The 27,830-nt window shown below is 38.9% G+C and overlaps 3 protein-coding genes across 6 annotated transcripts; 2 read left to right on the top strand and 1 right to left on the bottom strand.

The window, feature by feature from the left end:
• Window positions 1-1,063: 1,063 nt before the first annotated feature.
• nmur1a (neuromedin U receptor 1a) lies at window positions 1,064-11,322 on the bottom strand. Of its 2 annotated transcripts, XM_031859517.1 has the most exons (3): window positions 11,258-11,322; window positions 6,108-7,049; window positions 1,064-2,661 (listed from the first exon to the last, which is right to left on the bottom strand). In XM_031859517.1, the coding sequence occupies exons 2-3, from the start codon at window positions 7,021-7,023 to the stop codon at window positions 2,276-2,278; spliced, it is 1,302 nt and encodes a 433-aa protein (XP_031715377.1). In that variant the 5' UTR covers window positions 7,024-7,049; window positions 11,258-11,322; the 3' UTR covers window positions 1,064-2,275. The 2 variants fall into 2 exon arrangements, with proteins under 2 accessions (XP_031715377.1, XP_031715376.1); XM_031859516.1 differs by lacking the exon at window positions 11,258-11,322 and having other exon boundaries at window positions 6,108-7,269.
• Window positions 11,323-14,876: 3,554 nt separating this feature from the next.
• Window positions 14,877-21,653, top strand: hykk.2 (hydroxylysine kinase, tandem duplicate 2). 3 transcript variants are annotated; one of them, XM_031859747.1, is made up of 5 exons: window positions 14,877-18,130; window positions 19,505-19,813; window positions 20,043-20,185; window positions 20,524-20,704; window positions 20,871-21,653. In XM_031859747.1, the coding sequence occupies exons 2-5, from the start codon at window positions 19,510-19,512 to the stop codon at window positions 21,311-21,313; spliced, it is 1,071 nt and encodes a 356-aa protein (XP_031715607.1). In that variant the 5' UTR covers window positions 14,877-18,130; window positions 19,505-19,509; the 3' UTR covers window positions 21,314-21,653. The 3 variants fall into 3 exon arrangements, with proteins under 3 accessions (XP_031715607.1, XP_031715608.1, XP_031715606.1); XM_031859748.1 differs by having other exon boundaries at window positions 14,877-18,146; XM_031859746.1 differs by having other exon boundaries at window positions 14,877-19,813.
• Window positions 21,654-24,726: 3,073 nt separating this feature from the next.
• LOC116390078 (hydroxylysine kinase-like) lies at window positions 24,727-25,879 on the top strand. The gene is made up of 2 exons (XM_031859328.1): window positions 24,727-24,743; window positions 25,393-25,879. The coding sequence occupies exons 1-2, from the start codon at window positions 24,727-24,729 to the stop codon at window positions 25,877-25,879; spliced, it is 504 nt and encodes a 167-aa protein (XP_031715188.1).
• Window positions 25,880-27,830: the final 1,951 nt, after the last annotated feature.

Below are 27,830 nucleotides of genomic sequence, written 5' to 3'. Positions count from 1 at the left end.
CATTGTACCGATACGTTAGCATTAGAGCTCATGACATTTATTCATGGTATATTTATTTATATACATTTTATGAAGTGATTTATTTGTTTTGTCTCTCTGTCTTCTTGCCGTCCAAATTGTTGGTCCAGAGCTGGTCTGCAATTAGCTGTGTACGTTCATGTTACCCTTATAATGGTTTCATGGTTGACTCCCTGAACCTTTCACGTTATTTAACTTTCTATCGTGGGGTGTGTCAGACCATTTAGCCTCGAGAAGTTACTAATTGGCTTCACTCGTCTTGTTAGAGCATGGGCTAATGCTACAATAGATCTGAACAAAGGTGATGGTGTTCTACTGGACTCTATGGGGAATCCTCCAATTATGAGCATGCTTTGAATCCTCCAATTATGAGCATGCATTGGCCCAATTGAAAATTTGCATAAGCATAGCCGGCCAATCAAGACGTGCCTATCCGAATACATGCGGATCCGCAGTACACTCCGCTGTCTGCCATTGTTGCGGAGGTCTGTGAACTCCCCGGGGAGCAGTTTGTGCGCGCCGATCCATGGTAACATAGCAATGGCGGCCACAGGGAATAGATATGTTATTCAAAGCCTCTATACAACGTGAGGTGTGCTTACTGACAATATTACGCCAATTTAGAGGGTTCGTCCACCAATGATATCGATCCGAAGGGCCCTTCCGTGGTGATGGGGGCTCCTAGGAGATCGTCCTGGTCCTTCCTCGGAAGCGCGGTGAGTCCAAGCCACACATGGGGAGAATCTACAGTGGCTAGAGACATTACACGGCCTGTGGCCATTGCAACTCCCTGAAGCAGAGTCATTTAGCCGATGCTATGGTCCAAAATGTAAGTCTGAAACAGTGGGTCTGAGCCGTTGGGAAGACGTCAGCTCCCGACACACCCAAACTCCAACTCAGTGGTGGTGGCTGTGCTCTTTGCCTGGTCTACACTCAGTAGGCAAATGCTTGCCCGTGGTTGGAGGAGATTAATACCCATACAGTCTAGTAAAGGACAGAGGGACTTAGAACTGTAAATAAATACACTGAGGAGGACGGACCTTTTGGCATAACGTTTTAATGGTTGGTTTAGCAGACATACAGTAGCTGTCAGATAATGTGCCACTACAGTACTACTAGTGTACCTGAAAGCCTAGTCCAACATACTGTTTAAAAGCATTTGAAAGTCATATTTGTCATACTTTTAATCACACAAAAATCATTGCAATCTGGACAAATGCTAAACATTCTTAGCTAATGAAAACAAGCGCATGTATTTTTTGTGCAGTGAAAACAAAAATCCCAAAGCTGCTTCATATTACAAATAATTTCAACTCAAAATCTTTTCAAAGTAGCACAAAGTACACTTGGAACAATATAAAGTGTTAAGACAGCAGACATTACTTTAACACACAAACACTGGTGTAAACAGGGCGAACAAGCATTTGTGTTATCTGAACACGGCAATATAATATACAGTACATACAGAACAATGAAAGTATTCTTTGAAATATATATTACAAATGATTTGATATAAATAATTACTGCACATACAGGTTGGCTTAACTCTTACATCATCAGTAGCAGTATGAGGAATAAAATAACATTCACTTTAGCATGATGGTCATTTTAACTTTCTTTTATAATCCTCATTCTTTATTTACCCGTTTGTTTTTTCATACTCTCTAGTTTACCCAGAAACTTCAGTTCATTGTTACTTTACACCATTGTGTTTTTTCATATCCTTACTGTCTTTATCTCACAAGTATATTTACATTTTCATCCTCTTTCTGGCTTGGACCAACCTTTGTAACTATTGGTCCACCTGTTTTTTTTTTTCAAATTATAAATGCCAGGATTCTTGTAAACTGTATTGTCATCAGTGAAACATATTTTCAAATTTCCATCTGTTTTCATTACAATGGCCTCAGACATTGAACATTGGATGTCGTCCCTGCTGGCAAATTTAAGATGGCATTCAAGTGTACATTCCTGCATCATTGCCGAGGGCATGGGGCTGAATCTAAGCTGCCTAGGCATGTTTGCAAAAGTATGTGATTTGCTGAATTAATTATAAAGTTTCCAAAAGTAGCAGAGCAGCACTTACATTACACTGCATACTGACAGCTCAGCTTTTTTCTGCAGTTCTTCCACGCAGACTATTTAAGGTTAGCTGATGCACCTGCAGTGGATGTTGATGGCAGTTGACAGTTGACGGCTCAGAATGGAACCACCCTGCAAACAATATCTCCCCCTTCAAAGACCCTCTGAGTTGTTTTTAACACGAAAAACAGGTTTCCTCTTTCATCCTCATTTCCCTATCTTCTGCCTCTGCTTCAGCAACAGCGGCGCCGTTGCTGAGTGGCACATCACTCAGGGTGCTGCGGAGTGTCCCCCGGGTGACACTGAGTGAGTGCTTTCTGGGGCCGATGAGTTGAGGCCGATGGCACATGACCTCCTTGAACATTTCTCTAAAGCGCGTGGACATGAGGTTGTACAGTATTGGGTTGGCTGCTGAGCTAAGGTAGAAAAAAACTCCGGAGATGATGTGCACATACTGGAAGATTTTCATTTGGTTTTCAGTCCAGTCGTTAATGAAACTCCACATGAGGCGGTCAGTGTGAAACGGGGCCCAGCAGATCCCGAAAACCACCACTAAAGCAACTGGAGAAACAGCAAGAGACAATGGGAGACATGATTTTAATAATAGTACAATGATTGATTTATCCAACATGCTCTCTCTGCTCTCAATTATCAGTGTGTCAGTGATGCAGAGAATGTCTGTTTTGGGTGCACAGCCTTTGATTTGGTCCTATATGTCAGGGTTTAATATGCCTTTGGGTTCATAATCAGAAAAGGATTCTTTGAAATCTGTGTTCTATATAATTGTTTTTTTCCCCCAATACTCTTCCTTAACACCCTTCCTGGTTTTGGAGTGGCCCTCATAAAAAAGCTTGACTGCAGGATAAAACACATGGCATGACTTAAATGCATCACCAGAAACCAAAAGCAGAATAAAAATGATGCAAAAAGATTCAAGGAGGAAAACCTCTCAGTGCCAATGGACTTTATTTTGTGTTATTTTGCGACAGATTGCAGTGATGTTGAAAATGATCAAGGCCTAAACTGTGCACTGCTCCCTGCAAGCTCCGTTCAAAGTTGTACTAGTTCACTGTAAGATCTTAATTGTTGCAGCTGGTTCGGGCTAAATGCCAACTTCAGCAATCGTCCCTAACAAGCAAATGTTGATGCATTTTCATTATCAAGGTTAGTTTGTCAAGGTTTGATTTTTATTTGAACAGTTATGGATATCTGTAAAATGTCGTTTACGTTGTAATATTTTTAGTGTTGGACAAAATTGCAAACTTGCAAACAATGTGAGAAGTGGTTGAAATAGGATTTATTTTTGCAATTACAAGATCACAAGTCCATAGAGGGAGTGAGTTTTTTCAAGGCCATACTCCACATAAATGTCTTATCTGTAGATATCCTCTTCAAGCGTGATTGCTCCCCTATGCCTGGTTGGACAAACACACCAAATATTTGGTATTTCGTGTCATTGCTCTTGTTTTCTAGTTTGTAAAACAGGAGAATCATGGCAGCTGTTTTGGACATGTGGAAAATCTATCAAACTACTCTCTGAAATCAGTTTATATTGACATTTGTGGAAAGAAATAGGCCATGCTGTTGCTGAATTATGCTTTATTCTATATCATGTAACCATCTCTATGAAGCATCCACTGATACACAATATGTGGCATAACGTTGAATATTAATATTGTGAGTTATGAGAGCATTTGCCTTTTTAAAAAATATTCTATGGTAGTATTGTCTATAGTAATTATTAAATTAGGAAAACCATAAGATATGTTACTCTACAGTATTTTACAGTACATTTTCACCCATTGTGAATTAATTAACCATTTGTCCAGAAACATTTTTTAGTCGAACATTCAAATTCATGCAGTTATACACGTCTTTGCCCAGGAGGGCTCCTACTGCTCATCAGTAGTGTTTATGGTGTCATTATCAAAAGTAGTTACTGACCGTTGGTATTTGAGCTGCCTACCTTCTCTTCTTCTTTTTCAATTGGGCTTCCAGTCTTTCAGACGTATTGATAACTATCTTCATGGATTACTCTGACCTTTTTAAAGGTTAAAAACATGATTCTAAATCTTGCACTGTCTCATTGTTTGGAGGAGAAGTCAAGACACAACTGTACCGACATTTTTATTTCAACATCGGCACCTGTGCAGCCAGGCATCTATGAGCATGCCAATCAATTTCTTAGCATAGATTAATACATTCATACAGCACATGCTTATGCGTCTTGAATGACGTTCACTTCACCATCTGCTGTCACCTTCACCTCTGAGCTATACAATGTCGTGTTATCTTAATGACGTAGCCCACATGTGCTAGTCTGTGACAATCACTGATACATCTGAATGTGGCTGGAAGAAAATGGATAATATGTGCATGGTTGGTGTCACCTTTCATGATCACATCATAGTTATTCATGTTCATGCAGCTTTTCAGCATCAGTAATACATGTTGCAGGGAAATGTAATGCCACACGGATTACACTTTTTCATCATATCAGACAGTGTTCAACAGAAAATATCTACAAAAAGGTTTGTTCCCAATGATACTGATGGATGTGGTATTTACATTAAATAGACAACAGATGGTAGGTGCTACTAATTAAAATTTTCCCTACTTCTAGGTCAGTTTATTTATTATTGTTTGATGGATGTTAGTTTTTTGATTAATCCATTTCCAAATGTCTCAAATGTGAAAAGAATGATGATCAATTCTCAATGATATGAAACAATGAAAAGCAGCAAATCCTCACAGTAATGTATACAGCTATGTGTTTATTTGAACTATGGCCACCACATGGCCAGATCATTCCTCGCCGCTGGCCTCCCTATGGGACTCCTTGCGAAGGATTTGACACTTCTTATAGAAAATAAATGAGAGCCGATGACTCCCTCTGAGTTAGGTGATGGGTCCGTCTCCCCATTCGTTCTCTACAAGATTTCTGAATTTTGTTAAGCCTGCCCTTAGATTCATACACACATGCATGCATTCCCTTTGGAGCATCCTGACAGCGACAGAATCCACCAGTTAATAAGGAATTGGGGAAAAAAAGACTGAATTCTAAATACTATTTGAATAATGTTACTATAATTGTCAAAAATAATTATTACATCCCCACACAACAGCGTAAGGGATATTATGTGGTTAACCCTACCGTTGCATCTGCTTCCACACATCTTTTGATTATTGTGCTTTAATGGTTTAATTCCGCGTTATTCGCGCCGCGTTATTCGCGCCGCCCGGCGCAAAATCACGTTGCTGGCGTCTATTCGCGACTGTGCATTGAATCTATGTAATAAATGTAATCTACTCGACCGGAAAATTTGTGGTGTGAACACAGCATCAGTCCGTAAAACACAAAGAATGCACCGTGCGTCTGAATTCAATTCTGATTTGTCTGCATGTTTGTCAATCAATAAATGTGTCGTCGTTGCTAACCATCATGTTGACAAAAAAGCTTTGTCAACAAGGACAGAAAGTAAACTATTAAACGTTAATATTAGCAGCAAGACCGTTTGTCCAAACATTGGTTTTCATGTGAAAGACAAAATAAATGCAAAACTACACAAATAAATGCTTGGGAAGGTAGCTAACGTTAACATGATGTTAGCTCGCTGCTTGACTGCTCATCTCAATGTTAGCTTTCAAGTGAAAAGTGCAATAAATGCTAAATTACATATAAAAGCTAAATCATTTTTACTGACTTCACTATCACTGCCTGTATCTATATCTGCCATTAACTGTAAATAAAATTGAATTTACTGGGTTAATGTGGTCACCATGGTCCAAGCATGGCAGGAAGAACAGAAGAGGGTATGTGGATTGCAAATTTAAGGGCACGGTTTACTAATCTAAATACACAAATTGCAAATCTGAGGACATAGTTTACGAATCTGTGCACACGGATTAGGGCGGGGTTTACAAATTTGTTTGAACAGATGGTTACACATCAAGTTTATATTTATATCATGTGACCCCAACAGGGTCCGTACTTGTTTTATACTTACATAACATTTTAGTGACCTGCCGGCGACGGGCCTTCTGCTGATGTGTTCGGACGTTACAGAAGCTGTCCTGTCCAAAGCCCTTCTTCGCCTCCAACTGATGCATCTTCTCCTGCTTCAGCTGCAACCCAATGAGCATGTAGAGAGTGCTGATAGTGAGCATGGGCAGTATGAAAAATAGCAAGGTGGTCACCTGGATGGTCAGGTTGTACATCCAGCGTGGTTTCACCAGCCCACAGATTGCTGAGTCTGGGATCTCCACGGTGATGTTCCCGAAAGAACCGGTGGGACTACTGTGAAGGACGGTGATTCCATGCAGACTTGTGTTCGGCAAAGCACACAACACCGACACGCCCCACACCGTCAGGATGACCCGCTTGGCATGGGTGCGCGTCACAACGTACTTTGCGCGTAGCGGGTGCACCACAGCGATGTAACGCTCGACACTCAGCGCTGTCACGTTGAGGATAGACGCAAAACATACAGTCTCGAATATGAACGTTTTAAAGTAGCAGCCGCCATTCCCCAGGATGAAGGGGTAGTTCTGCCACATCTCATACAGCTCTAATGGCATGCCAAGCAGCAGCACCAGCAGGTCTGACACCCCCAAGCTGAACAAGTAATAGTTTGTTGGTGTCCACATCACTTTGTTGCGTGCAATGACAGTGCATGTCAGCACATTCCCCACCACACCTACCAGGAAGATGACCAGGTAGTTGAGGCAGACGGGAAGGAACACAGATGATCGACGAGGCCCCAGATTGTTCTCCAGGTACTCTTCTTCTGTCAGACATGCAGCAACCAGATCAACGTGGCTCCCGTTCACGCCAGAGGTCAGATTGACACACTTCTCCCCTGGAGGACATAGCCAACCACCCTTTTTAGCCAGTAAATCAAAAGAGCAGTTGAAAGCTGACATCCTGCTGAAGTAATCAGACCCGCTATCTGAGGAAAAAAAGATGAAACGGACATCAATATGAAATTGCATGTCATGGCAAATGTTTTGAACACTCTAGGTAACGGTAATGATATTTATACAAAATAGATTTCTAACCATGGCTAAACAGGAATCAAAGATTTATCGATTATTGCAAATGCATGTGTCAGCACAATTAAGGCAGGAGTTGTTTCACAACTTGATCTTAAATTTGCTGACCAATTTACAAACCTCTCAATTAGATTAGCCAGGACTGTTGTTTCTTCCAATTTATTTTGAATTGACTTCCGACAGTGAGCAGACGACTGAGTGATTGAATAAGCTTGAATTGCCATCTGTTTGCTGTAGACCTCAAAGAAAAGAGGTAATTTGTAGAGAAAAACTAGTCTTTCAACTCCTTTTGGTTTTATAGCCCACAGATTTGCTGTTCTGGTTTCGTGTCACCATTCTATTTCGAACCTTTTCCAGCTGCAGTAGTCCACTGTTGTCATCAAAGAAGCTCTAAAAACCCACTGTAAAACACTACCTGCTTGACACCAATCAGCAGACAGACAGAGTTAGCAACTAGCTGGTGAACATTGTGGAGCATTTAGTTGCTAAAGATATTTTTCTCTGAAAGAAGAATGAATATTGGACTTACATTCGCTCAAATGAATTGTGATGTTGCACTATGTCAATGTGTGTTAACAGCATGGCCCACAAGTGGCAAAAAACCTCAGCATCAGTTAATGTACATTTAAAATGGACTACGAATATATATTTTTTTAAAAAGGGGTTGGTAACAGCTGGGCACTGTAGTTTTTAATAAACATTACACAAGCAGGAGTAAATAGCACATGTTATTGGGACTATTGTTACACAACTGGAAAGTATATACTACCACATTGCCCGTCTTTATGCTAATATAGGAACATGTCCCTTAATGCTCATTGATGCCTTGTTTTGTATTTTTCGACAACAAGGACTTTGACTCAGAGAAATTAGCTACTGTATTGTATATTGTACTTTATATACACAGGATCAATTTATTGTCAGGATTGGTCTTTTGATGGGATTCATTGACAATGACAATTATGGAATATTAATAAATTAATGATTTCACTTGTTATTGCATTTCTTTGAACTGTCCAATACGTGGAAATGTTTCTAAAGGACAGGGAAGTGGCAGGGAAAGGCTTTGGAGCAAGTGTACTTATAAAGACTGCAGTAAAAGGTATTCTATGATTGTCTCCAATACCATGACCGTAGGTCAGTGGATGGAGAGTAGCTGTGGTGGGGGCTCTATTCCTTGTGAGTCCCTTACTGAACCTGCTATTCAAAGGAACACAGGTCAGAAATCTGTGACTCATTGTATGTCAAATGTTTGGAGGCTTTTGAAGTTCTAGTCGAAGGAATGTAATTTAGTAATAATTATATTCCAGCGTGAACGGCTTCATATGAAGTTAAAAACATCTGTCATGTTGATAATTCCATCATTAAATAACTGTTTGCAAGTAAAGGATCTTTTAAAATATATATTATGGTTTGTAAGTTTATAACACACAGGACATTTGATTATGCTTACAGAGGAACTTCTTTGGCGTCTGTCAGACTCTGGCTGACGTGGGAGAAAAGGAAACTGGTCAATTAGCTGAATGTTAATTACTCACTTTGATTCCCAAGTGAGAGCGGGTTGATGAGAAAGACAGGAAAAGGCTTGACTGACAGTTTAATGAATGACTGGTGATGATAAGCAGGAAAACACAATCATGATTTTTCCACACATTCGCATATATCAGTCAGAGATCTTTCTGTCTCAGGCATAGAGTTACCGAATTATGTATTTTATCAGGATGCATTTTGTGTCTCTGTGAGTTTTAAACACAATCAATGGTATGACATGTATTACAGTGGAGGCACATCCATTGCGTCACATTGAATTGCATACAATAAACCACATGTGGCTTTAGAGTGCAGCCACTAATGTGCAATGGATTTATTTTATCAATAGACGGTTTACTTAGCTTAGCCAGGAGGCTGAACATTTAAAAAAGATATTTATTAGCATTTTCTGCATACGGAAAACTCAGAGACAAGCTTGGGGTGTAGGATGTAAGAGCATATTAGCACTCGGTCCAGTGCATATTTCAAAGAAAAACATAGTATGCTTTTAAAAATGATATATGTATCTCCTGCATTAATCAGCAGTGATGTGAAATTATTTATGGATGACACATCATATCATTCTCATGAGCTAAGTCTCACTTACTTAAATATCTCTGCCAGGTGGATCATGCCATCTCTGTGTCTGTTCCCAGCTAATCTTGCACTCTGGTGCAGTGAACTGCAAAATATTTTGGGTGGCCAGTTATTGATGCATGCTCAAGGACGTCTCGCGGTTGCACTGTTTTATGCCTGTTTTATACTGCCATTGACTGCCTGCTGACTCACTCACTATTCTCAACCAGCCCCCGGCCAGTAGGGGTCGCTAGTGACCCCCAGCCACTACTCTGCACCCAGAGACACAACAGTTAGTAACTTTTATTGTTTTGGACCGAGTGTTTGACTATCAGCTAACTGAACTATCGATACACATACTGCTGAGTACCTCTTGGCTGCTGATCTGCAGCCAAAGACTTGGTGGGGAAAAGCAGTTTGCTCACTTTTATTGTTTTGGACAGTAGGCTTGGCAAACAGCTAACAGCATTACCAGTACGCACACACACTGCTGAATACATCACCGCCATTCAGCCACTGCTATTTAGGCAGAGAGCTTGGTGAGTTAAATTTAGTTTTTTTCCAAGATGGAATGAAATATCTTATACGAAAACTTGGAGCCCATTGCCTGCATACATCACCGCTCGTTTTTGAATTTGAATTAAATGTGTTTTACGCCTTAGAGCCCATTGGTGTCAGGCAGGAGTGAGTTGTAATCATTCAATTCGACAATACAGTAGTGGTCATTGCAGACACACCTGGCAGAGACTGCACTCTACTGTGTGCACCGTTCTAGTTTTAAATGCTATAAATTTAGTGTGCGACTGGGCTGCAGTTAACTATCATTTGCAGTGGATGCAGCGGAATACAGGACTTTGAAAGTGGTTCTGTCACTTCAAGTCCGCCCTAGAGCATACAGCTCATTACAAACAGTGCAGTGTGCCAATCCAGTGACTAGAAACAGCTTTGGCACTGGCTTAAATACAAAACATAGCAGCATCCACGAAAGCTGCTTTCATTGGATATAAATTCATATCTAGTCTACAACTGTTAACCCCCTCACATGTTATACTGAGGAAATATCCAGGCAGGCCAAATCTGTCATCTATTCTGTATGCGCTGCACCTTTAATGACTTAATTTGATATTCATGCTCCCTTTTCACAATTATGATTCCAGTGATGTGCTTCACTGTCATTTTCTTTTTATTTGTACAGTTATACTTATTTATTAATATTTGGTGTAGTTACAAAGTTGAAAGCAGGAGGATATTCAGTATATCTTATTTACATTGTATGATTTTTGTCTGAATGAGCCACCACGACACTGAGTAAGATTGCATACAGACAGGCAGAATCCATAATTCTTTTTTTAACAGTGATGCATTTTTTTTCTCATTGTTCGTTATTATAATAATATTTCAGGGATGACTTCCTCCTACAATCCTGTTATGCTGATCTTGGCAGGGGCTTTATCAGACAGTCACCCCTTTGGTAATTGAAGATGACAGATTCAACACAAATTAAATTATAGCCTCAGTGTTCTAACCTAAGCAAATTTTATTTTGTTGGTTCCACGCACAAATATTAGAGTACCGGAAATGAACTGAATTAACAGTAATGTCCAATAATGTGCACTGTCCCTGATACAAAACATACATTTAGTAAGTCATTTATGAACAAAATATTATAATAAAATGTTACTATAAACAGGAGTCATACTAGTTAGTTATTGAGCACTACATGCTCATCTTAGTATATTAGCTTATCATCATGAAAGGATAAGTGTATTTTTAATATGTGATATTTATTACTTCAAAAACAACCGTTGCATTGAAATTGAAAAGCTTTGAATTAAAAAACAATGCATTGACTAATTACATGATGACCACCAGGGTCTTTTGCATTTTTGAGGCACTCAATCATGAAGTGATGTTTATAGTAGATAATAGTTTAAACATTACATTTTCTTATTCCTACACTCATGATGAATAGCTTTCCAAAGAGCGTAAATCTTCTTACCTCTATAATGTGTTCCCTTGTTGTTATTCCCTTGTGTTAACGCAGACCAATGTCTTGATGAAGTGTGAACAATCTGCTGCTCTCTCAGTCTACTCTCCTCCTGATCTGTCGCTCTCTCGAGCCTCACTCATGATCTCACAGACACACACACACACACACACACACACACACGCTCTCACTCTGTCATTCTCCCTCACCTTGACCCTTTCAAACCTTAATTTCATAACTCTGCCCACACTTACTTGTATAAATTACTGTAATGTCGATATGGTACTGCCAAGAGTTGTCAGCCTTTCATGCTGAGATGACACTCCTTTACTGCTGAGTGCAAAATGATGAAAATCATGGACGATTATTGAGCTTCGAATCTTACAGTCCGAACTGCTTGTAATCTGCTTCTATGTTATTTTTGACAGTCAATTTACACTTTGCGAAGCCCTGCTATTCCGTCACCCTATCAGAGCTACCATGGAGCATGCACTGTCACTAACTGCACATCCTGTATCAATATTATCTAATCTGCAAAGAAGCGCAGACAGACGAGGTCTACAATATGTGTTTGTTTGATATATCCACGATGTCAAACTGATTCAACAGCAAAAACAGGTTCAAAAGATAAAGATAGAGCAGGCTAAGCATACAGATCACAGTGTGAAAGTGAACTACCACATCAGCTGGTGATCGGGAAAGAAGACAATGACATTAAGGAACAACACAGTTCCTGTAAAGCCAAGAGGTCTTTATTCACGCAGCATAATTCGGTAATTATTGTCCGTCAACACTACCTACGTTTATAGAGCCTAGAACCTCTCAAAGCAGAGAAGTGTATGATGGACAGAGACTCAAACAGATTGTTGGAGGAACAGCAATTTATTATTTTTTCCCCAAACTGTCAGCAATAGAATTGTTGAAGCAGGAATAAATACCTTAAAAACTAAGTTATGGTAAAATAAGTCAATAAAACAGTTAAGGATGGAATAGGGTTACTGTACAGCTCTTTCTTTTTGTGGGCACGGTCCAATAGTCCTCACAACCGTCATGGTCCATTGTCTCTGGCTGCTGGGTAGTAGCGTTGTCCATAGCAGGCCAGCAGATACTCTTGTCTGGCGAGCAGCTCCATCCCAACACAACTCAGACAGCTTAGTTAGTGGCTCAAACCACAACGCTCTCGGTACACCTGTAGCGTCAGTTTTGGGGAAACATTGACAATACACTGCGACTGTTAAACAGACTATGTGGTCTGTTCATTGTTTTCAGACCTGATCATCCACTTGGAGGAGAACGGTTAGGAGAACCCTACGCTGTCTTTCAATGAACGCACAAAAAACGCACAAAAAACGCAGAGATGCTGACGAAAGAAACAAAGACAGCCTACAAGGATTGTAGTTTTGAGCAGCCAGGAAACCCACTGTGTCCTGTCTGATTGGTTTTGGAGAAATACTTGTTGACGCTGCCAAATCTACCGGCCTTTTATTTTAATCTAAAGTGAGCTAACTACAACGTTCTATGGTAAGTTAACGATGCAACTTTAGCTAGATTGCATGTTTTTATTTGTACCCTATTATGCTCCCCTCGACATAATTATGTATCAATTGACAGCAGCAACACTAACAAAAATGATTTCGCTGGCAAGCAACAACAGCAAGGGAAATGTGAACATAGTAGTTGCCGATGATGGATACAGTGTGCTTATAATGCAGCACAACTGCAACATGATAAGAACCTTTTGTTCTCTTAACGCTGTGTATACTCGAGCCCATGGGGGTGACTTTCCATGGCTACATGTTAACAGGGATTTGTAAAGCAGCCAAAGATGGCAAGTTATTGATCGTTTGGGTGTATGCAAATCTATAAAACATTAAACCTGACAACTTATTATTGCAGCACGTTTACAGTTCATGTTGATTCTCATGCAGCTTGGCTAGCAGCTTTCCCACAGGCTTTGAGTTAAGCTAAGCTAACTGCACTGACCTACTGTATCTCTGTAGCCCACTGAATGCACAGCCTTGAAATGAATATAGTTCTGTACTATATATGTTTAGCTTGACAAACAAATGATTTTTTTGTATAAACGTGAGATTGTCCCTTTAATTAGCATCAATGAGGAGGTCGAAAGGTCATTGATTAAATAATTTTAAATTGCCTCAGTTTGTTTGATCTTACAAGTCAAAGAGCAGAGATCGATGGAACTCGTAAAATGTTGTGTGACTGGCAAGAAGTAATACATTTTTTTTTTGAGGGAAATATTAAATCTTATTTTTTCTCTCTGTCTTTGCTTCCCCTTAACCTAACCTAACCAGTTATTTTATTCCCCCCTCTTTATTCTTGCTATTATATAGAGGGGAATGATACGTCTCAGAGCAGATAGGAAAAAATGTACTGATTATCCTCATCGCACCTAAATCGTTGTAATTAGAAGGTCTGTCACCTTTTCCCCAGTTACTTCTGCTCAATGATTTTAGAGAGCCTCAGCTGTGGCGTTAGGCACTGGAGATTCATTTTCCACTTTATCCATTCTTTCTTGTGCTGCTTTGTCACACCGTAGCTGACTCGTTGATGTTGGTGCTGGAACCCAAAATGTGCAACAGTGTAGATTGATCAATGGTTTGATTTGTTGGGGTTTGTGATGAAAATTACATTCAAACTAAAAATCGGAGACATCTGAACATGTACGTTTTAAGCTGTGTCCTGATCAATAAAATGGATTCGATTTTTATGGGATTTTTCTACATTCTGTGTGGTATCACATAATCTAATTTAGACATAATTGCAACTAAATGTATTCTTCTGCACCAATAGAGCATAGCCTGAGGCAACATGTTTTCATGAGAGAACTCCCAGTTCACTGAGACTGACTGCTTTAAACCCATTCCAGTAATCACACAGCCTCATAGAGCCTTTGAAATTGGAAAGTCATTTTGTTACCAGGCAAGTTTCAAGAATTAATTATTTAACAGGTTGTGCAGGTATCAGATTGCCCTTTTGTTTTTCATGAATGCTAAATCTCTGCACAGCAGATGTTTACCTTGACCTGATAAGAATGATACATGTTAATAAGTGATCACACTAACCTTTCACACACACCAACACACACATACACACACACACACACACACACACACACACACACACACACACAAACACATTTTCATAGTGTTTCACAGATAAGATAATCCTTTAGTGATCAGGAGTGGGGAAATAAGGTTGTTGCAGCAGCACAAGGACAACATAACAGATAAATAGAAAAGGTAAAAAAATAAGAGGTATTTAAAAGTGTACAGAATATAAAATAGCACTATACAAGGGCATTTGGATAGTCACAAACAAAAGTTACAAGGTAAATTGACAGTGGTGTACTATGAATATCTTTTTGAATAATGCCACCAATTGAGATCGACTATAGAAGAATGGCAATCTGCAAAAATGGAGCTTGTCTTGCTCATAGTAACAGAAAGATGAAGTCATGAGCATAAATTCCATTGAAAGAACTGCCAACGCTGCTGCTTACTTCTAATGTATGACCTGCAACTACAGGTGCATTTTAATCCTGACAATGAAGTTTCTGCATACTTACTGAGGATAATACCAAATTCGCCCATGCAGTACAGCACTAAGAGCTGAATTGACTGTTTTTTTGGGGCACTGAGGGTTCATCTATCGTCGTGACAGTTTGACAGTTTGTCCTTTCAGTGAAATACATTATTTCTGACATTGTTTCACCAAACGGCTGGCTGAGATGCCCGGAGGTTAGAAGTTGTAAAACCAATCTCAACAGCTGTGTCTGTCAAGTGTATTCAAAGTTGCATGAAAAAGATTCACACATTGGTGGTTTTAAAAGGCAAAAATGCTATACACATGTATCAGAACTATACCTCAGATTCCACAAATATTGTTACATGCTAATTATTAAATAAATCCCGAATTACTTCAGGACCTCACTTTGTTTTACAGATGATGAGACATAGCATACCCCTGATAAACAGGCCTATTTTCCCCCAAGGGTGGGTATTATTTTGACGGTAATCACAACAGTATATCAGTTCGTATTATCAATTCGATAATCAGCCAACAACATGTAGTAACTATGATTGGTTGATTGAAGGTGTTCATTGACTTAACTTTAATGTCTCCGTTTAGTCTCTCATGCACCTTTATAACTTGTGGGTTGCTCGCTACTCTGTGTCAAAACTATTGTGGAGCCAAAAGCAGCAGGAAAACAGTAATTTCACTTGATACATAGAGATTAGACTTTCAGTGAATATTTGAACTCAAATGTCCTAATTCAATATGTCTATTATGAGGAATATGTACCATTACATTTCTTTTTTTAAAACACTCATGGATAAAACAGTTTGACGTAAATCTTAGGGGAATGCTGTCTGCAGACCAGCATGGTGTTTACTGAAATGAATGGAGTTTCTGATAGGTAGGTTTGATAGGTATGATGTGGGTTAGCATTGGGCAGTTTGAGTGACTAAAATGACCATAATGTGAATATGGCAGCTAATTAAAACACCTCAAATATAAACATAAAAAACACTTTTAGTTTACAGCAGTTCTTTTCCTTTTAGTAATGATGGTAATGCTTATAAGTGACCTTATTATCAAATTGTAACCACCAGCATTATTATTAGTATTGGTATTGATCATAGTTTTTGGTAAAAGCATAAGGATGTGACACAAAAACATTATGTACCTGATACTGCCCTGGGCCAGTATTTGTAGGTAAAGTTCTACAGCCTCTGTCAATCATGAGAGCACAGTAGAGCCTTGTGCTATCAAGCCTGAACTTTAATTACACAGGCAAAATGAGATGGATGGCAAGAAGCAATCTTTGCATTTCCATTCAGATCCTTTCAGCTGATCCAAGATTCAACACACAAGGGTGTATTCAGTTGATTGCAATATGCAACCTTACCTCTAAATGCCACTCAATTCTCAACACTGGTCCTTTGAGGTCTAAAAAAACATGTTGAATACATTTTAAAACTTTTACAAAACTAAATTTCTCAGTTTTTCAAATTAAGCATTGTTTACATCAGTGTTCAGAAGCAGCAGTCTTCTTATTCCCTGCCTTGATTGGTAAATTGCAATATATATTTCGGCATGTCAATGGTATTGGATATGGATATGGCCGTGGATATTCATGTACAGTTCTAATGCTGACTGTCAACAGTGTCTGTTTCACAGCTACCATGTCAGACACGTGAAGCTCATGGGATTGTCTTAAGTCATAAGTAAGTGAGGGCAGATCGTGTCATGACCGGACAAGCTAAAGGCCATATCATAAATATGAGCAGGATGGCAGATAGAGACTACAAACACAATGCATTTTAATTTCCCCCCTTTTCCCCCTGTGAGGACCTGTTGTTTACAGGGGAGGTGAATGCAGGTGATGTTTCCCTCCCTATAAAAATAATATTTTAGATTTTAAGCTCTATTACAGCAATATATTTTTATGCCCCTTTGGGGCAGCGTGACATGCTGACTCTGACATATTAGCGCTGACTTTGTCAGTAGTTTGGTGCTGGGCAGGTCTGCGGTACAATTATGACAACATTTTCACTGCAGCCCTCTGAAAATACTGTAGTGTTGCTGTGAGCAAATCAAAGAGTAAAATCAAAACAATAAGCTGATGCCAAATTGCTCTTAAGAGCTGAAGGGGGCTGAGCAGGCCCCCAGGGGCCTTGCCCGCCCACAGAGCTGCGTATACCACCATAGAGTCAGGAGTTTGCAGTGTTTGATCCCGTGCTCAATTAATCTCCCTGTCTTTCAGTACTTTGGACAGCACCGCCATGGTACACGTTTTTTGCATCACAATTTATAAATAATCTGAAAAGTTAAGGTAGGTTACACATTTCACATTTTTCAACGATTTAAACGTGCCAGAGTGCACAAACAGCATCAAAATAGAACTTCTTTATCAACAAAAAAAAAAATCCCAGGGGAGGACCAAACTCGACAAAGCAGACAGATAGACAGAGTCCTTGCTTTATCGTGAGACGCAAGATGGAACTACTGAGACATAAGCTAGAAACATGCAACCCAAAAGACGATTGGGTCGCATGTTTCTAGTTAGTTAGATTGGATAGGATTTATGAGTGGAAATGTCACGGTTTGGCTGGCCTGAGCAAACTGATGCGTCTTGTTTTGGTCAGTTTGTCCTTTTGTTTTTTGTCAACAAGCCAATTTTTCTTTGGAGAATACAGTCGTCATTGTCCATTATACAGGATATATTAATGATAAAAACATAATAATACACCTTTTATATCACATCAAAGAAACATACCAGGAAAGGAGTAAGCTTCACAGTTCAGGTACTATAGACACTGTGCAAGATGAGAATCAGAAAAATTACGTTAATACAACCTGCTTTTTTTCACTGTTTTTTATAACTGTAAGACGATCCTCAATTTAGGGTAGGTCAGTCATGTACTGATTTACAAATGAAGTATTTCTTACTCATAAACTCTTTTAAGTAGAAATTGAGACTGTGTTCAGGACAATATCCACAGCCTCATAGGAGTTTAAGAGAGATTCAGATTATAAATTAGAATAATAAATGACTGAGGATGTATTTTGTAAATTACAAAACTGAATTTCACAGTTAGTTCAGTTAAAACTGTTGGCTACTAGAATAAATAATGTTGAAATTCAAATGTATTGCCAAAATCATTATTATAATTCTTACTAGCCAATGGTTTTACCATGTAATAACGACGTTTGCAAAGAAAAAACACATTTGCGTTACTGTGTATATTTCTTTTTTAAATCCCACCGGATGTAGTTTTTTTTGTAAGACGTAAGCGTCGATAACATGGTCAGTAAGGAGGAGACACGTCACTTTTTACTACTTGTTCTTCCACACGTGAGGTAGGATTACAGACCTGTGAGTCTCTTGTTATCAGCCGCTATGGCTCTTATTTAATGTAACGTTGGCTAGGGTCCGTGCATGAAGTATAATGTTTCTGACATTGTTCTCGTTGTGTAATGAACAATGTCATTTTAGGGATATTGCCGAATTTCATTGGCTTAATGATGCTGCCTAAATGTGGTTAACCCTTTGCCTGTATTATTTGTCGCATTGAATGAACACGCGCAATACAATTCCTCGGACACAAACATGAGCTTGTTCCCTTATCTAACTTTAAAAATGAAAATCGATTCAAGGAAGTCGAGACCCGGAAACAGAAAGCTCGCCTTCAAAGTAAAAGTTGTGCGATTTTAAACGTGTTTGCTCCAGCGATCAATTTAAGGAGAGCTAAATGAAATAAATAAACAAATTGCCTAAATAATGAAAACAATTTATAACCGGTATGAAGTCGTATTTCTGCCACTTTCCCACAACTGATCCTGAATAAATTGGCCAATGACTGCGAACACTGGAATTATCTGTATATCAGGATTCATTAAATGATCAATTTATTTATTTAATGAATGCTTCTTATTAAACTATTTGGGTGAATGTTACAGGCTATACTGTTGAGACTTGTAATGAGTCTGACGTATTTGGTGCGTGGAATTGCATGCAAGTGTTCATTCAATGCGACAATAACACAGGGACAGCGTTAACCGTGTTAAAACCGCAATACACACGGATCAACTCTTACAACTCAGTTGCTATTTATTCAGACTCGGTATGTCACAGTTTCTATTTAACATTCAAAATGTAACTTGATATATTAATGACACCGTCCACAGTTGTGGGTGTAGTCTGTGCAGTTTGTGGTGAGCTTTTATCGCGTTTAATCTGATTGGTTCCTTCCCATAAACAAATAATAATTAATTAGTTAAAGATATCGGAAAATAAGGGACAAATCATCACACTTTCCCAGGGTCCAATATGGCATGTTTTATTTGCAAATAAACACATTAGAGAAACTGGATTTTACAAATGTCTGTTATTATTGTACTATAAATTACTTTAAAGTCATGATAAGCAAATTTTTTTTTTATTATTTGTGTTGAGGGAGAATGTTAATTTCACTATCACTCAACAATGGTTTCAAAATAAAATAAAAAAAAATCACATAATGGCAAAAATATTTAATTTGATTTCTAAAGAGGCATGCAACATGCAGTAATACACCCTTTGGCATGCATTATGCCGTAATACTGTACACCCTTTGGCAGTTTCATACTAAATTATTTATTTCAAATTATTATAAATGTGCTATAGGTTACTATGATGCTTTTGTTTTGTAAATGCCTGCTACAAAATCCTAAACATGTTTCATTTTCATTCAGCAATAATGTTATCAAAGCATGTCCAGCCCAACTTCAGCCACGCTCAGGTGGTTGAGATGGTGAAGAGACTCTTCAAGCTGACGCCATCAGAAATCCGCTCTCTGCCGAGCTACGATGACCAGAACTTCTACGTGGCGGCCATCGAGGGTGGCGAGTACGTCCTGAAGATAATGAACTCGGAGGACAGTAAGAACTCCTCCCTGATTGAGATACAGACGTACGCCATGTCTGTCCTGCACCAGAATGGACTTCCTGCTCAAACAGCCCTGCCCACTGCTTCAAGACAGCTCATGAGCCTGGAAGAAGCAGGTATGAGACCAGTCCCACAGGTCAGACCTTAGAAGTAAGAGCAATCGAGGATGTATGCATGTACTGTAAATTCTTTCAGAGAGAGAGGGCAGGTTTAACTATGCTCTAGGAATTTGACAAGTTGAGGAGGTACGCTAACATGCCATGCCGCCAGGCAAAATACCTGCTTTAGGAGGATCGAGAGCGAGGGGAATGATCGTAACACTAATCCTGTCTTTACCTTTGGCAGATTGTGGCTATGGCTGTCAGAAGTACCTGGTGAGGCTGCTGACTTATTTGCCTGGAACCACTATTTCCAAGGTTCCTTTAACACCACAGTTACTTTATGAAACGGGTAAGATGGCAGCCAGAATGGACCAAATCCTACAAAAGGTATAATAGTAGCATACCTGTGAAACTCTTACATCATTTATTTGTTTTTTAACACCATCAATGACAGCAATGTGCTGCACTATGTGAAAGTTTATTGTCTCAAGACAAAACTTCAAGATTATTTTCTAAAACTGTCTTAAGTGACAACATCTGCCACTACTGCTTATGTTTTGAATTGGAGTTATTTTGTCATGAATTTAACGACCACATGCTACTTCATTGTTGCCCATGTTTGTGTTATTTTGGAATCTAATTCAGATAATCTATATAATAAGGGACCAGCCCCTCACTGCTCATTAAGCATGACGCTTCTCTGTATTATTATTGTTTTCTTCCAGATGGAGCACCCTCATCTTGGCGTGCTGCAGAGAGAGAAGTTCATATGGAGTCTGTCCAATGTTCCCCTCCTGGAAGCATACATCAATATATTAGAGGGAGATCCTCTTGAAGAGGTTGTGAAGTCAGTCATTCATCAGTACAAGACCTCTGTGATCCCTAAACGCTCCAATTTCCGCAGGTGTGAGTATGATAGTTACTTTAAACATTTGAATAAGGGAGCTGGTAAACACTCTTCTGCTCACTTCCTTTGACACAGCTCATTAGCACCTTGTATATTTGGATGTCACTGAATGAGCGATAACATTTTGGTTCCCATTAACAACATTGTATCTCTTCTTTTTCTAAGGCATTAACCATGGTGACTTCAATGACCTCAATGTGCTTGTACAACCTGATGAGAGTGACGGCCACAGGATTTCTGGCATCCTCGACTTCGGGGACATGAACAGTGGCTACTACATCCATGAGCTAGCCATCGCCATCATGTACATGATGATGGAGCACCCTCAACCTATAGAGGTGGGTGGACCTGTCCTCGCTGGCTGGGAAAGTGTCCTTCCCCTCAATGAGGCAGAGAAACATTGTCTCTATGTGCTAGTGCTGTCCCGCTTGTGCCAGTCATTGGTTTTAGCTCGTCACTCTGTGATTTTGCATCCGGAAAATGCAGAGTATCTGATGATTTCCTCCAGGAGGGGCGTCCACACTCTCCGTCAACTCTGGGAGCTCGGGAAGGAGCAGGTGGAGAAGGCATGGTTTCAGAGTGCAGCTCAATTCAGGGACAAATTGTGAAAAATGTGTCAGGAAAAATCTTCAACGCACTGTTGCGGTATCCACCAAAAATGTTGCCTGTACCCTCTTTCACAAAGTATTAACAAATAATGTTTTTCCCCAAAAAAATCTGTTAACATTAAGTGCAATCACAACTTTGATGTTTACTGTGCAGCACACTTAATTTTACCTCCAAAAAAGCCACCACTCACTCAAAATGTGTAAATCATGTTGAAATTCTAAATGCATGTATTAACCACACACACATGTGCAGTCACCAGGTGAACTTTTTTCTAACAGGAATGCAAGTGGTTATTAGCTTTAGATTTGGATTATTCATCTTGTCTTTGCAGGATCTTATCCCCCCCCCAATGTACTGTAATGTGTTGTTGACATATGAGACGAAACATACATTTAACAAGCAGTGTGTCAAATATTTAGATGATAAACATGAGCCAATATGAGGGCATGTTGTATCTCTTTATGTCAATTAAATATTTGGAACTGCTGTGTCACCAATTTTAAACTTGCGGTTGTACAACAATGTCATTCATACATAACTCGAGTCCTGTCCTGAGGAGGTGTACTCACTGTCACATTTGCATCTTTATCTGTTCTACTGACCTCTGCAGTTGTCCAATAGATAATTCATTTGTACAGTCTTTGACCTGCATCGTAAAACATGTCTTTGTCCTACACTTGTAAAACAGGGAATTGGTCAATATAGTTACTACTTAACCCAGGTCTATAGAACAAGTGCTGACTTCAGAAAGAGCATTTAAGTAGAATCAAAAATGATTAACTGTTCTTGAAAAGCTAGAAGTCCTCCCTCTGTTATGTTTCTCAGAACTACTCGACTCTTAGATTAAAAACTCCTACTGTTCTCTGGAGGAAATGGCAGTAGGCGTATTTATTTACAGATGAAAAATAGCCTCTTGGCTAACTCTGGTGCATTTACAGCAGTGTTTTTCTCAATGTGCACTGTCCCTTATCAAATAAACCAAAAAAGAAAAAAAGAAAGGCTTACCTCCTTGTGGTGAGCCATTATGTCACTTTGTACTTTGGTGCCATATGGTACGGTGTTACATGCCAACTGTAAAACGCCCAACATACTGTGACAACCCTTCAGGAAAATTCAGTAACCTACATTAAAAAAAACATGTATTCGATTTTGATTTCCTACTGTCTAAACATGTTCTGCTTTCTGCTGCCGAGTCAGATACTCCAGTTATTAGTTTTATGTTTGCTAATTTATTGCTAGAAATAATGACACCACATTAGTTTTGAAGAAGTTCCTCATGCTCTCTGACTGTAAACATATCTTGGTTACTTTGAAAAATGATAATTTCACAAAATATAATGATAGTCCTCTATTGTCATATTTAGCCTACATTATTAACGAGCAAGGTCATGGTTATATGCAACTACTACTACTATTACTACTACTAAACAAATACAGAAATCTCTTAAAACTGCAGATGCAGTTTGAAACTATAAAACAGTGACCTGATGTCATTTCATTGTTTGCTGGTAGGAGGTTAATTGAACTAACTCTTTACCACAGTCGAGTTGTAGCTCATGTTCAAAAACTCTTTTTAAAACATCAAAGCTTTCCATTTTCTGACCAAGGAGCTTCATTAAGTTTACATCTGACATTTTTGACATTTTCTTTTAATTCTGAGCATCAATTCTTTCTCATATTTAGTCATGTATTATTTTTGTACCAGCCTCCTGGGTGGCCAGCAGAAGATCTCACATTTCATGGAATTTATATGTTTGTTTTGTTATTGGTGGTGTGATTGCGGTTTGTAACTGTTTGTATCTGTTTTTATGCTTCTTGGATAATTTATCCATTTGATTTGACTTAAACCTGCTGTTGTGTTTTGGAGGCGATTGAGAGCACATGGCTGCAGGAAGGGGGGCGATTTCTCCCTGTGTCCAAAAGTTATAGCCATAACAAATTAATAATGTGCTTTGAGAACTTGTCAGATCAGCTGTTTTAGTACGCTCCTGTCTTCATAGCCGTGGATAAAATCTAGTGTAAAACTGCCCTCGTGTGGTCCTCATAAGCTCCTGCTTCCAATGGAGGCTTGACTGATGACAAAAAATAAATAAAAATCTGACCCTTTATGGGTATTAGTCATGTATTATAATTGCTGTAATCGACTTTCTGGCCAAAAGCATATGTGGTATTATTTTTATGAAAAATCTAGTCTGTCTACCAATAATTTAAAAAGTACAGAACCATAAATTGATGGCAAAGATCTCTTTCCCAAAGCTTGTCAATACAGTATCTCAGTATGATAAATAGAAGTCATAATGCTTCACCTGTATTGAGGACATGTCTTGACAATAGAGAGGAAAGTGGTTATGTTGCTTGAGGCTCCTACAGTTATTCCATTGACGCTATGATAACAATGACAATTGATGGTATTACAAAGTAAATGATCTCAGAGTTTCACAGGTCTGTATGTTACTATTTTACCTCTCGTAGGATTTAGTCCATTCTGGCTGCCGTCTTGCCAGTTTCATAAAGTATCAGATGTACTACTTCACTGCAGACAACAGTGGTCTCTGTCAGTGATCAGGAACCTCATTGTTTCACGATTTTACACAGCAGGGAAGTTGGAATTAAAGATATTCTGTAAACCAAATTATATGTTTTTAGCCTTTATCAGGAATTTAACTTTGTCTCCGCCGGTGACACTGATGTAAAATGTTTTGAGCCTGTTTGACTGGTGCCTGTAGATACATGATAAACCGGTTCAAGCTTGTTCGAGGCTTGTGTGACACCCTTTCCCCTTCACTTCTTCACATTTTCTGCTGAGAGACGGACGATGGGTAAGTGCACATATCTGTTAAATTACTGGAAAATAAAACCCATTAAAAACTCAAATATTCTCATTTAGTTAAACTTAATGAATTTTCTAACACCCGCTATAACGAATATTGATCATAATATTTGGTACCCTAATGCATTATAACATCTAAATAGAAAATAATGCTCTCAAGTGCTCTCTTATGCATTTAATGTGTTGTCACTCTGTTATGCTGTTCATTCTGTACACATGACATATTACACTTCTGTCCATCCTGGGAGAGGGATCCCTCCTCTGTTGCTCTCCCTAAGGTCTCTTCCTATTTTTCTCCCTGTTAAAGGGTTTTTTGGGGGGAGTTTTTCCTGTACCGATGTGAGGGTCCTGGGACAGAGGATGACGCATGTGTACAGATTGCAAAGCCCTCTGAGGCAAATTTGTGATTTTGGGCAAAATGAAATACAAAATGAATTGAATTGAATTGAATAAAGTTTGTTGTAACGCTGGCTACACAGAACAACAAAAACCCAAAAGGCACAGCATGAAACCGCATGTAAAGTGTAATTCCAAAATCGTCGATCCAATTTCAGGCAGGCAGCAACAAACAAGAAGTAAGGAATGCTGGAACGATCAGGGTAGAGCAAAAGAAAATATGGAATACTTCTCTCTTTTTCTTCAATACATTTATCTGACAGCTTGAAGTGAAGATTATGGTGTATAAAACATAAAAATATAGTATAGTTGAATTGATTAGTTGATTGCCATAAAATTAATTGGAAACTATTCTGATTGTCTAAAATAATTTATTATGGAAGCACATTTCATGGCTCCAGCTTATCAAAATTGAAGACTTCTGCTTTTCCTTTTCATTTATTTATATTGTAACAAATTAGAATTTTGGACTATCGGTGGAACTAACATTGTGAACCTGTCACTATTTTCAGAATATTTACAAACCAGCGTCAATCAACTAATGCAGAGGTAGCCAACACGGTGCCCGCGGGCATCTGGTTGTGAGTCGCCCAAAGAGTTAACCCAAATCCAAACAAATGCTAGTTATGACCCATATATATACAGTATATTTTTTGTTTTTGTCCATATCTGGTGGATGGGCTAACAAGTTTTCTTTATCAACCTAAAAGCAATATTGTTTAAGAGTTGTCCTACCCAAGAGGTCATTGAAGTTTTATATACCTAAATACCTCTGCACTATGGGAACAGATATCAGAAATAAATGGCTGGAATTTGGCTTATCTCAAATGAATGTATAGTTTTTCACTAAAGCACATTTAGAGGCATAAAGGTCCTAAGTTTGTCTGTGGTGTCTTTCACAGGAATAATACATGGGGACTTAAATGACCTGAACATCATTGTCACACCAGTAGACAACGGGCGCCATGAGGTGTCAGGCGTGCTGGACTTCTCTCTGCTCATGATTGATTGCTATGTATTTGAAGTGGCTGTAACAATTGCGTACATGATGCTGGAGAACCCCAGTCCTTTGGATGTAGGTGGAGCAGTGTTGGATGGCTGGGAGAGCATCATGGTGCTCAGTGATGAGGAAAGGGATTCCCTCTTTCTGCTGGTGCTCGGCCGGTTGTGCCAGTCTCTGGTTTACGGCCGGTACAATGCCACAAAGTACCCAGACAACAAATATCTCCTGACTACAGCCAAAAGTGGGACTCTGCTTCTTACTAAACTGTGGGAGATGGGCAAGAAAGATGTAGAAAGGAAGTGGTTCACAGATGCTGGCACATTCTCAGACAAATAATAAAGTTTATCAATGGATAAGCATGAGAAAAATAAAGATTTGCATTTACAAAGAATATCTGAACTGCAGCTTTTTCAGATTTTTAAAATACATTCTTCTGGAATTTCACCATATTTGAATCAAATATTTGACACTTTATACAATTGTTGGAACCACTTCCTCAACAGGCACCCAGGAATTGCAATTAATGGCTTTATAGAAGGCCATTAATGCAAAATATTCTCTTATTGTTGGAATGCTGTTAAGCATTCCAATAATAAGGATAACAATATATTGTTATCCTAATCTTTATTCTTCTTTTTATTATTATATTTCTTCCGTCCCACCTCTCCTGCTCCTTCATATTTTAAGCTACAGAAACCGTTCAACTATCAAAATGTTCAGCTCTTTAATGACATTTATGCTATGACTTTTCATATTTCTATCTCTTATGCTTCATGAATTATTAAGCTTTTTGCAATTTTTATTTTGAATGGGATTTCAATGGAGAAAATGTTCAAATCCTCTTAAACTTCCAAATCCTTCAACTTCCTCATATTTTCAGCTACAGACACCATTTCAACTTTAAAATGTTGAGAAAACCCTGATCTATTGCCACATTATTCAGCATTTGTATATCTTTTACACTTTCTGAACTGCAGCAATTTAACTTTTATGATTTTTCAGCCCTTTTCTGACTTTATAATGGGTGTGTATTGCGCAGCTTAGAGTGCGTGATGTCACCGCTAGAGTGAAGAGCAGCTTGAGATTCTTGCGAAAAAAACATTTGTATTTTGCCACTGTGTCCACAATCTTCACTCTTCATGCATAATTTCTGGACGTAGAAGTAGCTAATCTTGTCCTTGTCGTAGACAAATGACTGTGGAATCCCACAGATTTACACATTTGGCACAGAAGCCTGTAATTGAGAGGAAAACCAACTTTCTGCTCCATAGAGACCAATGTTAAATTTGGCTTCAAAAACATCTTCCACGGAACACGGTACCCCATTTCTAGATCGCCAGTTCAGCCACATTTTTTACACTACAGACACAATTTTTACAGGATCTGTTCTTCAACTCATCCTTCCTCTCAATTATTAATATCAGAGCAATAGGAGCTATGGTTATGGGAGTTTTGAGGATTTGTTTGAGAGGTGTTTTCCTGTTTTATCTCCATGAAAAGGCTGCAAGGACACAGGTGTTTCTGATTAAGCTAATTAGTGATGTTGATAAACACAGAGAGGCACTGGCACAAGCACATACACTCCTCCCCCTCTCTCTCTGTGTGTGTCTCTCTCTCTCTCTCTCTGTGTGTCTCTCTCTCATACAGTCATTCAGGTCTTGGAGACTTTTAGAGGACCCCCCCCCCCACACACACACACACACCCCATTTCAAAATACAACCCCCAAAGAGTGAATTCTAACTGAAATGCTTGTGATGAAGCCTGGCATTTAATAACCTCTGTTTATGTGTGTGAAACATTATGATTATGTCTCCTCTCCCCCTCCCCCCCCCCCACACCCAGCCCCACCCTTTCAAAATAAAAGCCCCATGGTTTAACTGTATTTAAACAAGCTCAAAATTAGGCTTTTTTGTTAAAAAAAATGAATGCTCTTACTAATACTGCGACAACTACTACTGCTGCTGCTAATATAGTAATACTACTACTGCTACTACTACTACTACTTCTACTATAACTTTTGCTGTTGCTACTATTACTACTACTGCTATTACTGCTACCATCAATATTATTACTACCACTACTGCTATTACTACCACTACTACTATTACTTATACTACAACTGCTACTACTACTACTGCTATTCATGCTACTAAAAGTAGTAATACTACTACAGCTATTAGTACGACTTAATACTTCTACTACTAATAATACTTCTACTACTACTACAAATATCACTACTGCTACAACTAGTACTTATTCTAATGCTACTAATACTTCTACTAATAA

Source organism: Anarrhichthys ocellatus, unplaced genomic scaffold (assembly GCF_004355925.1).
Source record: "Anarrhichthys ocellatus isolate YVR2014 unplaced genomic scaffold, GSC_Weel_1.0 scaffold22, whole genome shotgun sequence".
Taxonomy (NCBI): Eukaryota; Metazoa; Chordata; class Actinopteri; order Perciformes; family Anarhichadidae; genus Anarrhichthys; species Anarrhichthys ocellatus.
Note: the sequence above shows the minus strand (reverse complement) of the source record. Positions and strands in the feature narration are given on the sequence as shown.

What these genes read in the sequence shown, in the direction of transcription:
- nmur1a (XM_031859516.1), bottom strand. Translation starts at nt 7,092, where the DNA reads ATGCAATTTCATATTGATGTCCGTTTCATCTTTTTTTCCTCAGATAGC. An exon ending in GCAGGTCACTAAAATGTTAT is followed by an intron (nt 2,662 to 6,107) that starts GTAAGTATAAAA and finishes CTGTTTCTCCAG; the next exon opens with TTGCTTTAGTGGTGGTTTTC.
- hykk.2 (XM_031859746.1), top strand. Translation starts at nt 19,486, where the DNA reads ATGTTTCATTTTCATTCAGCAATAATGTTATCAAAGCATGTCCAGCCC. An exon ending in CATGAGCCTGGAAGAAGCAG is followed by an intron (nt 19,814 to 20,042) that starts GTATGAGACCAG and finishes TACCTTTGGCAG; the next exon opens with ATTGTGGCTATGGCTGTCAG. An exon ending in TGGACCAAATCCTACAAAAG is followed by an intron (nt 20,186 to 20,523) that starts GTATAATAGTAG and finishes GTTTTCTTCCAG; the next exon opens with ATGGAGCACCCTCATCTTGG.